The sequence below is a fragment of the Gymnoscopelus microlampas genome (assembly GCF_963454915.1).
Source record: "Gymnoscopelus microlampas genome assembly, chromosome: 15".
Taxonomy (NCBI): Eukaryota; Metazoa; Chordata; class Actinopteri; order Myctophiformes; family Myctophidae; genus Gymnoscopelus; species Gymnoscopelus microlampas.
This window is the reverse complement of record NC_139952.1, coordinates 31,009,738-31,024,322: the sequence shown is the minus strand read 5'-3', so window position 1 is coordinate 31,024,322 and position 14,585 is coordinate 31,009,738. Positions and strand designations below refer to the sequence as shown.

Here is a 14,585-nt window from a genome sequence, read left to right as displayed (position 1 = left end):
AATCACTGCACTTAAACCCTATACTATTACTGTACTTGAACTACGACAATCCTCCTTCGATTAATGTGTGGTTTAACCCATTTATGTCATTTTTAGATTTCTTTGTCTATTCAAAAAAGATCTGCTATTTATTTATTTTATTGTGAAAATGTGTGCAAATCTTTGAATATATACTTTTTAAAGTGAACATTTGTGACTCAAATCTTTGCATCTGGGGGTCCCTGGAACAACATATTTTGAGATGGGGGTCCGCAGCCAAATACATACAAATGTTGGGGTCCTTGACATGAAAAAGTTTGAGAACCACTGACATAGTAACATAAGTTAAAATGTTCGCTTAAAAAAACAAAAAAACTTTCAAAGATTTGCACAAATTTTTCACCATTTCTCAAAGAATAGCCAAAGAAATCTTCGAATGACACAGATGCGTTCCGGGTCTTAATGGGTTAAAGGAGCTGGGAAGCGTGTAGCATTCTGATTAATTCTGACAAATAGTCAGACTCTTCCAAACAGTCTGGTTACCCATCATTAATGTACTTGAACAGTGAGTGCCAGTGGGTCTGCACAGTGCACACTGCACTGCACAGTGGTATAATACTGCCCTCTTGTGTCATTGGTCTATATCTGTGTTTGCTTGATGTGTGATTGCTTTTGTTATTATTGTTTATGTCAGTGGTTCTCAACCAGTGGCCCGGGGACCACCAGTGGTCCTTGGCGGGGATACCAGGGGTTCCCCAGCAAAATGTGTTAACATAGGGTCACAATCATTTTAAACACTTAGCTTTGGCTATTTAAAAATAGTAGATATACAAGCTCATAGCACGGCATCGAGTGCAGCGCTATGAGCTTGTAGATCTGCTTTTTTTTTTATCTTGAAAATCTGTGCACATCTTTGAATATATATATATTTTTAAAGCGAACATTTTTAACTCAAATCTTTGCTTCTGGGGTTCCCTGGGACAAAACATTGTCAGATGGGGGTCCACGGCCAAATGTATATCAATTTAGTGGTCCTTGGCATGAAAAACGTTGAAAACCACTGGTTGAAGAAATAGGTCTTGAGTTGTGACATTCATTAAATGATATAAAAATGTTCACAAATTTAAGATTTTTAAAATACTTTCAGAAAAAAGCCAAACTACAATCTTGTATATTGGAGTAGTGTGGTGGTGTTCACCTGCATAAAAACATTGCCCATCTGATCTCGCTGTATTTTGGTGTTTGTTATGGTTGCCCAAAAACGTCCCTGTCTACCAAAACAGTGAATACACCAAAATACAGCATTTAAACACCACCACACTACTCCAGTGTCTGATGACTGCTGTCTGCTGACATAGAGGGAAATGTATGTGTAAAAATGTATATATTGTTTACGTTACATACGTAAAACACACGGCAAAGTTACACTACACAATGCCTTTAAATTGTTTGAGAACCACTGATATAGGCTTAAAAAATGTATAATATTAATCAGTGGTGTAAGTAACTAAGTACATTTAGTACTCAAGAACTGTACTTAAGTACATTTTTTAGGTTTTTTTTTTTACTGTACTGGATTATTTCCAATTTTCAGTACTTTTACTTCTACTCCACTACATCTCAAGGCAAATATTGTACTTTTACACCACTACAATATTTAGAAAACTTTAGTTACTAGTCACTTTGTAGATTTAGATTATTATTACAAAACATACATTATCCACTTGAACTCTATATACATTTCGGCCATTTCAAAATAGCAGATATAAACTCACAATGCTGCGATGCATTGTGAGCTGTTATAGATCTGCTATTTTCAATAGATTTGTAGATTTCATTCATACAATAATTGTATAAAATGCAGAATGTCCCATTTCACAAGGTATCAATTATTGATACCTTGTGAAATGGGACATTCTGCATAATGAGTACTTTCTACTTTTGATACCAATACTTTTGTACTTTTACTCAACTAAATTTTGTATTCCGCACTTTTTACTTGTAACAGAGCATTTCTATATTGCAGTATTGGTACTTTTACTTAAGTAAAACATTGTAATACTTCTTCCATCACTGATAATAATTTACAACCGACGTCATCTGTGTCTGCGTGCACCTGCATCCAGTGACGTAAGACCATTCATAAAAACAACACACAGAGAGAAACACACACACACACACAGACACACACACAAGAACACAGCTGCACCGTGATACTAAATACATCATGCAGTTTTATGTCTCATTCATCATTATGACGTTAATATGGCATAACAACAACAATAACTACTGACATCGACAGCATATTATATATATTAGCGTTAGCTTAGCTGACAGCTAAACAACTGCCTACAGGTTTTAAAAGGCTCGCTGAACCTAGCCAGCCACACAGATACATGGCATCTCCCTACGCACTTTAATGAGTTTATCCGTGAATGTGACCAATGTGTAGAATATGTTTAATTCACTCATGTTTACCTGAACAGCAAGCTGTCAAATTCTAACAGCTTCCTCCTTGTTTGTTTGTTTTTCTTCTTCTAATACCGTTTATGGTTGTTCTTCTTCCATTCGTGGCGAGAGCGCCCCCTACAGACGGAATGAGGTACAACATACGTGCGCCCTCTACTGCCATCCACTGATGTGGAGGATTTTACAAACAAAATACACAGTGTTGGATTGACGCAGTTACACAGTTATACTGTCTGTCTCACGAGTCACAACTGACACATTGACAATACATAAAAAATACTGGTTCACTGCGAAGGATAAAATGTGCAACAAAACAGCTGCGCTAGCTTGCAAGCTAACGGCAGCACAAAAAGAAAGAAAGAAAGAAAGAAAGAAGGGAAATAATAGGCCACTGTTACATAGGGGGTTGACCGTTGACAGCACGTGACGTCATTTCAGATTATCAACAGAAACAAACGTGCTTTCGGCCGTGTGGAGATGTCGCCATGACAACACTATACACAAGCCCAACAGTATATAAAGCGTCTACAGGACGTTAAACGTTCATTCCTTCTTGTCACAGAGAAAGAACAGAACCTAAGAAACAGAGAAGACGACTGATCCATTATTATGGCTGTAGTTACACTGTTGTGGTCAGACCTGGTGGAGATGGAGGAGTGCAGGGAGTTGTGGAGGATGAAGGAGGATGAGTGGGAGGCCATTGAGGAAGAGAAGGAGGAGAGGATGGAGGAATGGGAGTCTCTTGTGGCAGACTTCTTTTCTCTCCGCAAGGTGGAGCAGAAGGAGACTCTGCAAGAGACTCTGCAAGAGTGGGAGAAGAAGGTGGATGAATGGGAGGCCATTCAGGAGGAGAAGGTGGAGATCATGGAGGAATATGAGTCTCTTGTGGCCGCCTTCTTTTCTCTCGAGCAGCCTCCACCATATTCCCCATCATATTCCATCATGGAGGAATATCAGCAGCCTCCACCATATTCCCCATCATATTCCATCATGGGGGAATATGAGCAGCCTCCATCATATTCCTCCATCATGAATGAATGATTCATCTTCATCATCTCAAGACCCTGCACCGACCCCCCCCCCCCCCCCCCCCCCCCCCCCCCCCAACGGCCCTTTTAAGGGCCACCTTCCTCTCCTTTTGCTGTGACCTTGCCGTGGTGGAGAGGCTTAGTGATTCAGTGATCCTGGGTCCTATTCTGGTGGCGGTTGACCCTGACAGGTTTAACCACACCGGATTGGTCACAGGAGAGAGTCCAAACTAACAACAGCAAAATCTCTCTCTGTAGTGAAGTCTGAATAATTACCATAATATAATATGAAAAATTATAATATAACTAACGTTATTACACAATATTAATATTATTACAGTGTCTGTGTGTACCACACATTTTTACTACAGGCTGCTGCAGTTCTTCATAACACTGATATTTGTTAAAAAAAATATTTTCTTAATACTAATAACATTGTGGCACTCTTTGATGTTCTGTTTAATATTATGCCCAGTCCCTTTGTGTTTTATTTGAGGTTGTTTTGTGGAAGTAACACAAAAGTAAGGCAAATCTAATAACACATTGATTACACAGAAAGTAATATTATGTACCTGTGTCTTAAAAGTAACTTCCAAAGTAACTTCCCCAACACCTACAATACCTACAAATATAAATTCAAGAAAAGATATGCATTAAAGGCTTGCAAGACTTGCAACGTAATCTTTATTTGTTTTGTACAGTATTTCCACTGGACAACTTTGAATTCAATGTTTTTTTCTTTACATTTTTGATATTGTTAATGCTTTCTATATGTTTGTAATTATTATTTTCATGTTTGTGTGTCATGTTCAGTTTAGGTGTATCAGTTTCTCGTCACTACTGTCAGTAAAGTTAAGTCAAGTCACAGTTTAAGATGGGTAATTGTAATTGTAAATTTGAATTGTAATTGTAAACATTTGTAGCATAGACAACATTACTTGACTAATCCAAGCATGGCTTCAAAGTTTTTGATAGACATCAACAGTTTCTAGGACAGAAGACAAGAAAGTCTGATTTGAAATATTTTAGTGATTTTTCTAATCAACATATAGCAGGTTTGTGATTATTTCCTGACAATCTTGTGGTTTAAACACAATTACTCAAAAATATAGACCCAAGTATCCAATAACCACACCAGGCAATAAGAACAAGAAGACCAGAAAATCCCCTTTTTGTCTCATGGTGACGGCACTCATTCTGATGAGGCATTTCGCCACTTCTCAGAAGTGGTTCGAAACGCATCAGAATTGAGGTGCGACAAGGGGGAATTGTCCCTGTGTCAATGTAATGTATCAGAACATACATATACCTCCGTTTGTATGTTTTGATCACGTTTTAATGTAAATTACTTCACAATTTCTGAACAAAAAAAAGTCAAGTAGTTGCCTCTTTATGCCTCTTATATCAGTCCTCTCCTCTGGAGGGGAAGGGGATGCCTGATTTCGGATTAGTTTTTCAGTCCCTGATTGGCTGATAAGTATTCAGACCCTTTGATCAGTATTGTGATTGGCTAGCGAGACGTATGATGAAATTCATGACCTATAAATATCACCACGCACTTAAAAAAAAAAATACTTTTTTTTTAAGTGAGCTTCCATCACTGTGATGACCTTGAATAACACCACTCACTTCACACTGGGTGTGATTTTTAATTTAACAAATGTAATTTGGGGGTCAAGGTGGCAAGGGCGCATCTTAGCGACCCAAGTCACCCTCCCCAAGAGCAAAGAGAGAGGGCAAGAGTCAGAGAGGAAGGGCAGCCCTGGTTAGGTGTGACGTTTTAAAGTATAGTTACCTTGTATATTGCATCAAGTATGAAACTCCATGTTTGGGCAAGATTGATATTTATTTCAACACTTAGCATTACACTGAATGTCATTTCACTAGGTTACATTCATATAAATAACAATAAAATGTAATTGTCAGCTTAATTCTCATATAAATACTATATGGGCATAGGTGACACTCCAATGAACATACAATTACATTATTTGTTGATACCTTGAAAACCTTAGTCTGGCCAAGTGTGAGACAGATCTCTAGTCAAGAAACTTTCAGACTTATCCAGAGTCATATCATCACTGTCAGGTGGAAACCTTGTATGTCCAAAACCGTTCATTTTTTAATTATTATAAAACTAAATCTTGCATCACCTGATGTCAATTTGCATCTTTACACTGACTTTGTATAGTAAAAAAAAATTCACACCCAGTGTGAAGTGGGCGGTGTGTGGTCATCACAACATGACTCACTTAAAAAAAACATAAATGTGTTTTTTTAAGTCCATACTGCTATTCATAGGGCTGCACATGTGTCATGTGTTTCGCTAGCCAATCACAGTCCTGAATTTGCAAAGTCAGCCAATCACTACAGCTAGTGGTGATGACACTAGCTGTAATGTGATTGGCTGACATGGCAAAAGTATAGATTTGCATTGACTGTGGAAGGGTTAGGGTTGTGCGTTGTGGACTATTGGCCAATCACGGTGCAGGATTGGTCAGTGTCCAAACCTCACTTATAGGGGGCGGTTACACCGCCCCAAAAATATCTTCACCTCCTGTGTGAACGCACCTTCAGAGTGCGTAGTTGCTTAGACACAACCGAAAAGATTTTAGCAAGTAACTGGCAATCCTGATCTCATATCTATTGCTTGCTTTAACCACTTGAACCATAGCTGGGGGGAACATTTGCCAAAATAGACAATCTGCAAGTAGTAGTAGATTGTCTATTTTGGGCGATGAAATTTGGTGTAGGGGTAAAAAAAAGAGCGCACCAAGTAGAGTAAACTCATGTCCAAATTTACAAAGTATGGTTAACATTGCCTTGAACATCACAGCAGAAAAAAAAACAAGAAAAAAAAAAGTACAAAGGTCTCCACCTTTGCATTCATTTCCCTCTCCCACTCCCAGTTCTTGTCCTTTACAAATATTTCATGAAGTCCTCTTCTATAACTATCAGTCACTTTGCCCAAAGCATCTTTTTGGTATTACATTCATTCCTGATGGAGATCAACTGGCGTTGACATTTCTATTCTTAGAGATCCTGGTGAAGTTCAGTAGGTAGCAGAGTTCTCTATTCTCTTGTATGATGCTGCTTAGTTCCTGGTGGGTATCACTGAGCACATTCTTGTGCTCTGCTTTCTTTCCCATCTGAATGAAGGGAGCCTTCTTATAGGGGATCTGTTTCCCATTCTTCTGTTTCATTAACTGGAACTTGTTCTCTGCCGTTGTCATTGTTTCTTGTTCTCTGTGGCCTGTTTCTGATGGTAGTCATGGATTTCAGCTCCCACCTGATGTCTTGTGGGAGTTCTGACAGCTCCAGACCATTTTGAGTAACCGCTAGCTTGCATAATGTCTTCAGACTAGGATTTAAGTCTAAGATGTACAGGTCAGACACCTTGGCGTCACCTTCAGGTTCATCATGTTCAGCATCAGGTGGAATGGATGTGTATCTGTATCCCCCAAAGAGGATGATACGATCTCCCACCATGCAACAGCACATCCTAGACATCCATGAACACGGGACTCTCCCCTTGGGCTCAACCTTCGTCCATGAAAAAGTATCTGGATTGAACTTCCACAGATCATTGAAGGTCTGGTCCAGAAAACAGTTGTGGCCACCAAATATATAGAGCTCTCCATTGTAGGCAAAGGCTGAATGGCAAGCGCGTCTTTCCGGAAAAGACTGTGCAGACGGCGTGCTATGCCAGAAGTTGGTATCTCTGTCAAACACACTGAAGTGGTTGTAGTAGTCTAACTCGCCCCGGCCTCTGCCGCCGAATACAAACATCTTTGTCCGGATGATGGTGGCAGAGTGACATAATGAAGCAGGTGCGGGAATGCCTAAGGTATTAATTAATGTCCAGACCATTGTGGTGGTGTCCAACTTGAAGATATCATTAATGTATCCCGTCTGCATGTTGTATCCTCCAAAGATATACATGGCCTTACCTAAGACACCGGCCGAGTGGCCCTGGCTCGCCCCTGGAACGATCCCGGAAATCTTGGGCTTGAACCATATATGGGTGTCAACATCGAATCCATAAAGCTTGCCACAGTCCTCACCCGAGTAAGTAAAACCCCCCCAGATGTAGATAATACTGTCTATCAGCACAGCTGTGTGGCCCGTGCGCTGGGAGGGAACCTCAAGGTGATGTCCTCCTCTTCCATTGGTCACTGGTGGCAACTTCATCCAGCTCAAAGACACTGTGTTGAAGACGTGCACATCAATCTGATCCACGTAGGTCTCCCCACAACTTAGCCCTCCGAAGGCGTACACCTTGTGCCCCACTGCCACAGCAGCATTACGGCTCTTCTCTGGTCCTCCTTTCAGATGCACTGTCCAGCGAAACATTTCAATGACCAGCACCACCACGGATCAACATGGAATGCTCACAAGGTGTGAGTGCTACTGTTTATATTTGTACAGCGGCACAAACGTCACGTAAATCCTAGCCAATACGGGAGTTTGGGTTTGGTTGGCATGTTATATGGCATGTTGAAAGCTTAGTGGTGAAAGGTTCAAGGTTATTTACTGTTACATCTTGTGTACAGTCGGGTACATAAGAGTGAAACTTATTTCTGTTTGGCTTCCTTCAGACAATGTATTGTAACAGCATGAGTAATAATAATACTAAGGAAAAATGTGGAAAGAGAAAAACTAGAGCAAAGAAATAGTATAAAATAAGTCAGCATATGTACAATGTAGCCTATATGTGTGGCATATTATATAGTAGCTATAATATCAGTGAATTATTCACTGATATTTAATTAACAATCTCACTCTGCTACGGCTGCATATGAAACATCTTCATATGTAGAGTGGATGGTAAAATAGCAACACAAGTGGCTTCATAAATGGTGTTTAATTACATTACATACGCAGGGTGTACTTTTGGCTGAGGGTGCGGAGCCAAAAGTACACCCTGCGTATGTCACTGATCACATGACCTCAATCAATTATGCTTTTCTAGGCAACATTAGGGGGGGGGGACTTTTTTCTTATTTCCAGACAACAGCTCTAAGGTGTATTAAAGACATAGTGCAATGTTGAAAATTAGTGGTCTTCCCCTTTAAGCCACCTTATATGCAGCCATGATCTTGACCTTTGAACCCATATACAAGTTTTGTTTGTTTCACAACAATTTAAAAGATGAAGGAAAATGCCTAAAAACCCTCAGAGGCTTGAGAAGTGGCATTCTCCAGGTAGCATATTAAATCAACAGCAAAACAGCAATCTCTGAATGTAATAAATGTATTTTTCTGTGAATCTCTTAGTTCACCAACATTGATCTACTTGGTAAGTAGTTTCATCCTAGAGCTGAGCTTGTAGATTAGAAAGATTTAGATTGTTTTTTCCAAAATAGGGACACCAGGGCTACAATCAAATAACTTATTTAATTAAATTGTTAAATTGTGATATCATCAAACATAAACATCAAACATATCAGACAAGTATTTATTTCCCAAAATAAATAATGGGGATATATCCCCACCGGTGATAAAACTAAATGAATGTAAAAAAATCACACCCTGTGTGAAGGTAGCGGCGCCTTTGAATACATTATGTCATCGATATGTGTTTATAATGTGTTTATAGCCATGTGTCATGTGAAGCTTGACCAATCACTTTGTTGACGGGTCTGACCAATCAGAGCGTCGACGACAGATAAAGTTAAATTGAGGATCTAACTTTAAATAACTTACCTAGAAGGAGACTTTAGCCAAATAAAAATATATACAAAAAAAAACATGAGGAAATAAAAAATAAACCTTGACATCATAGTGATGTCATGAATAGTCCCCTTGCCTGACAAATCACAACCTTGACGGGCCTGACCAATCAGAACCTTGACGGGCCTGACCAATCAGAACCTTGACGGGCCTGACCAATCAGAACCTTGACGGGCCTGACCAATCAGAACCTTAACGGACTCTTGGATTCTCGATCGTCTCTATCAAACCATTCTGTCATAACGGATGACTGGGTCCCGAACTCAGACTTTCTATACATTCATCCTTCATCTGTTCTTGTATAGGATGTATATAAGTATAATATATAAGATGAAGTCATTGTCATCGTTTATATAGACATCGAATTCTATATTCATGACATCATAGTGATGTCATGAATAGTGACCAATCACAACTTTGGCGCACCTGACCAATCAGAACGTTGACGCACCCGACCAATCAGAACGTTGGCGCACCTGACCAATCAGAACGTTGACGCAAAAGCCAGGCATAGAGGGCTAATATCCGCTCTATACCTAAAGGTATAGAGCGGCTAGCGCCGCTAAAAATAATAATAATAAAGACAAGAGGGGGATATCAAAAGCAGAGGCATGGATTTCCTCTCCCCCAAAATACTAAACTTACTAGGATTATATAAACTAATGACAAAAGCAGATTTACAAGCTCACAACACATTGCGATGCCACGTGTTGTAGATAGGCTATTTTCGCTAGTTTTATGCAACACCACTGTGTGCCGAAGTATAAAGGGCAATCATTCTAACCGCGTTAGTCGATTATAAAAAAAACTCAATGACAATTGTATTGTGTTGCATTCGTTGATATATAAAAAATATGCTTCTCAATTGTTCGATTAATCAAAAAAGTAACTGATAGAATAAGAAAAGAATCGATAGTTGCAGCCCGACTCTCACGTAGAAAGATGTTGCCAGTGGTGGACAAAGTATATACTCAATTAAACACTCAAGTAGGCTATTCAAAAGTACAAATTAAATACATTTTTATATAAAATCAGAAATTCTCAGAAATTCTTTGGGATCTTGTAAATCGGCTATTTTCACAATGTTTGAAATAGGGCCTAAGTAGTTCATTCATAACATATTTCGGTCCCAATAGTCCCTTCCTAGAAATGTGTAGTCAAAAGTACAATATTTCTATTTGAAATGTAGCGGAGTGAAAGTCATCAGCTCACAAAAAAAAATCGAAAAAGTTACTTAAAGGGCGACGTCACCCATTTTCTTCATATAATTGGTCCTCACTAAAATGTGAAATTGTGTTTGAAAAGAAAAAACCTGTCTAACGATGAAGTCACTGGTAAGCGGGTTTCTGAAGTGTCCACAGCCGCCCTCTGAGACACAGGCAGAGTAGAATTAATTTTTACCATTTTATCATGAGCATTAGTGAGGACCAATTATATGAAGATAGGTTGAAAATGGGTGATGTCATCCTGTAAGTACAGTACTCAAATAAATGTACTTGTAAACTTGTAAATGTAGTTACTGTCGCCCACTGGCTGTTGGACATGGTCTTTTGGCAGTGTGAGCAGAAACGTCCACACAGAGCCACTTCTGGGGAAGCCTTTCAGCTGATGTCTGGGCTTCCATGTCTTCCCCCCAACCACATACTCCAGAGTCACAGTCCTGTTCAGTGTGAGCACAGAGTCGCCTCTCACCACCGAAGTGAACAAGGCGCCTTTGCTGTTGGCAAAGTGTCCCGGCAGGGCTGTCCATTGGCCTGTGGTCAGATTGTAGCAGTCCATCATACATCTTAGAAAGTCGCCCGACGGCCCGTTCCGCATGACGTAAAGGTCGTCCCTGTGTCCCACCATGCAGTGGCCATAGCTCTGCTGCCTGATCAGAGTGGTGACCAGCGACCATTTGTCCTGCCCCGGGTTGTACTCGTAGATATCAGTGGTGTCCCTTGGCTTCCACAAACACACAAATATCCTGCCCATGGCTTTGGCCCATGCCGCTCCTGCAGCGGGTCGTGGCAAGTGTGCCACGGAGGCCCACCTCCCGGTACTGACTTCATACGCCTCCACGGACGACATGACCTTTCGATCGTACTCTCCGCCAATCGCATAAAGGTAGCCACGATGTCCCACGAGAGAACAGTTGTAGCGTAACTGTCTTAAGCTGGGAATCGTGCTCCATTCATCGTTTTCAACACTGTAGCAAAAACACAAGTCTGCAGCTTGTTTGCCAATTTTCTGGACCCCTCCCACGATGTAGAGTTTGTTGTCTAGAATTGTCACTCCGGCCATCGCTGTACTTGCTTCTGGCGGCAAATCTGTCAATGGCTGCCATTCATTCCCGTTCTCATCCAAGTGCCACACAGTCCTGGAACCCATGTGGACCGTTTCGTTGATGCCACAGGTGGCGTGTGCGCCGACTGCAATGAAACTGGTAGGACGTAAAGACTCTACGTAAGAGACCAGGTCTGTGGGCAAATGTGTGTTGACCTCAGCCTTTAGGTCACAGTACATGTTTCTGATGTACAGAGCAGCAGCGTGATAGAGTTCCATCAGGCCAAACGTTGCAGCGGTGTGATACATGAGTAAACAGTTGTCGGAGTCAACAAGGTCGACAAGATGTTTGCTAAGTTGCGACACCTGCAAAAACGCTGCACATTCAATGGCCTCCACGATTTCATCAGCATCGAGCATGGGTCTCTCCCCTCTTAAAACTGCCAGGGCAATCAGGAAACCTCGAGGGCAGAGACATTTAAGATGGATTTCGTCTTGCCAACACTCTTTCATTCCAGAGCGATACAGAGCTTGGAAATAGTCACAACTCTGTATCAAAAACCTCTTCTCTTCTGAAAAGTAAGTGCCTCCCACGACCACTGTCAGCTTAGCTGCTGTTGAAAGAACTCCCGGGGCAGCAGCACATGGGAAATGTCCTCTGCTCTCTGTAGTAGAGTCACAGCTGTCCCATTCCGCAGCCTCGTTACAGCACAATGCCATTGTTACGTCCTCAACTCACCACGTTGTCCACAGAAGCTGTTCGTTCAACTAGTGACTGTGACTAATAAGCAGTTGAACTATTTCCAAAACGCTTGAACACGAGCAAAAGAGCTATAGCTAGATAGCCCTGCACAAAGCTGGTCCACTGTGTGTGTGTGTGTGTGTGTGTGTGTGTGTGTGTGTGTGTGTGTGTGTGTGTGTGTGTGTGTGTGTGTGTGTGTGTGTGTGTGTGTGTGTGTGTGTGTAAGGGAGGTTCAATTCTTTTCACAGCAATCAAAATAGAAGCAGCTATATATAGCACAGGGCAAGTGGCACACATGTAGTGGAAGAAGGAAAACAGTCAACTGCTGAAAACAAAGCATGGAGTTAGTTAGTTCATACAGGACACGGGGGGGCAGAGGCCCCAGCTGTAATCAGCTGTCAATCTCCTGGTTGAACAAATGTTTCTAATAAGCCACACATTTATTTATTTTTTTTATGAAAAGATTACATGGGAAAAACACAGCCTCCTCATGCATTAGAAGGAGAATGCAGTCACCAGAACCATGGGCGTGTGTTTTCAATGAGTCTAACATGGTTAAAATGGAGTTTGAAGTTCAATGGATTTATATAAGAGTGTCAGATCCAATTAATCATATTGAATCGAGCAATTTAAAAACGGTCTGGGGTGCACACAAAAGCCTGAGTAGATGTTAAAATGACCCCAGAAGTGAAATACCCCTTTAATGAATGTTTGTCATGTTAAGTTCAATGAAGTCATGTTCACAGGCTGTTCACATCTTCATAGCAGTGGTTCTTAAAGTGGGGCCCCCCAGGGGTCCTGGAGGGGGTTCCAGGGGGTCCCCAGCAAATTGGATTAATATAGCATCACAATCAGAATGACCACTTGAACCTTTTATACGATAGGATGCCATACAACAGTGATGGAAGTTTGTACAGAGACACTTCAGTGAGCAAAACTGGCAGATTGCATTTCAAAACAGCCAATCTAAAATGTCACAGCTTGTCAGTTTGTGCTAGATCGCCTTTTTTGACTAAGAGATTTGGTGTAGAGGGAAATACTAGTTATGGAGCCCTGGAGGACCCCATTCAACTAAGTAAATAGGTCGTAAGTGGTATAACAAGTCAGAAAACAAAACCTTGTAGTCTGCATGAAGGCCAGCCACGCCCGGAGCCTCTCTCTCTCTCTCTCTCTCTCTCTCTCTCTCTCTCTCTCTCTCTCTCTCTCTCTCTCTATTGACATGACCTGATGGATTTCGTACCAAGCTGTTCCCATGGTAACCATTCCCCCAAATAGCCTCTGATGGTGATACCCAGTCTACCAGCGACAACCAACACATACACACACTATTATATACACTATACAGTATATGTTAGAATATTGTTTTGTTGTTGTACTGCTTGTTTGTAATCTAATGTTTTATTGTATCTGCTTTTGAACTCGAATTAGATTCAAGAGACCTCGCATTTTGCCGGGCCAACACCACAGAAAGTATTAGGAATCTGTTCTTAACCACTTAAACCCCAGCATCCGTATTGTTGGTAACGTTTTTGCTGAAAATAGCAGATCGACAAGCTCACAATGCGATGCAACAAGTATATTGTCAGCGAAAGCTTTCGACCACCATAACAGAAAATAGAAAAAACACTAGAATAGAACCCTGTGGGACTCCGCTCAACCATAATGGGGTTTAAGTGGTTAATGACTTGCTTGGTTAAATAAAGTTTCACGGGAAAAAAACGAAACAAGTGCACACAGAGCAGGATCTAACAGTGTCCTGAGGTCAGTGTACAGTTGACTGACAGACGGCTGGAGGCATGAGCATAGTGTCATGTATACGTCATGTGTGTGCATATGTAAACGTGTCTGCAAACACACACCACAAAACACATTTTCTCTTCTTGTGGTACAACCAGTTTAATTGTATGTATTGCTCTGTGTGAAGAAATTAAGTGAACGTCACTTTAGAAGCACAGAAGAGGACTAGCATGATGTTGTTACTTCAGCTCAACTCTGTTATCTGTGAGTAAACTATTATCACATTGTTTACACATAAACAATGAGATGGTCTCATATTAAAGTATCTATTTTAGATAACTTCATGTCTTCCTTAAATAGCTGGCTGAATAGCATCTGGACCTAATTATAACCCTCAATTAGTTGAGTTGTAACAGGTTCCATTTACAGTACCCATGTTTTTAGTTGTCTAGAACACTGTTTCCCAAACACTATAGGTCGGGACTCATGTTTGGGTTGCGGTTCCATTTCTATGGGTCATGAGTAAATATCCCCAAATTTCAGTTTAGTACAATTTTTTATTATTTGAAACATTTTCAGAAATTAAAAAGAATGTTAACAGAATTTCATACATTTCAAGAAATTCTATAAATA

General features: G+C 40.7%; 2 protein-coding genes across 4 annotated transcripts in view; both read right to left on the bottom strand.

The window, feature by feature from the left end:
* The window catches only part of trappc9 (trafficking protein particle complex subunit 9), a 325,308-nt gene extending 322,800 nt beyond the window's left edge, over window positions 1-2,508 (bottom strand). For 2 of the 3 annotated variants that reach the window (XM_084081382.1, XM_084081384.1), the window contains exon 1: window positions 2,458-2,508. The gene's annotated coding sequence lies outside the window, so the exon portion shown is untranslated. The remainder of the gene's footprint in view (window positions 1-2,457) is intronic. The other variant, XM_084081383.1, reaches the window with a different exon arrangement.
* A 4,197-nt stretch (window positions 2,509-6,705) lies between these two features.
* LOC311061732 (kelch repeat and BTB domain-containing protein 13-like) lies at window positions 6,706-12,193 on the bottom strand (the record flags this gene model as incomplete). The annotated part of the gene is made up of 3 exons (XM_084080421.1): window positions 6,706-6,772; window positions 6,862-7,813; window positions 10,729-12,193. The coding sequence occupies 3 exons, from the start codon at window positions 12,191-12,193 to the stop codon at window positions 6,706-6,708; spliced, it is 2,484 nt and encodes an 827-aa protein (XP_083936547.1).
* Between the last annotated feature and the right edge of the window lie 2,392 nt (window positions 12,194-14,585).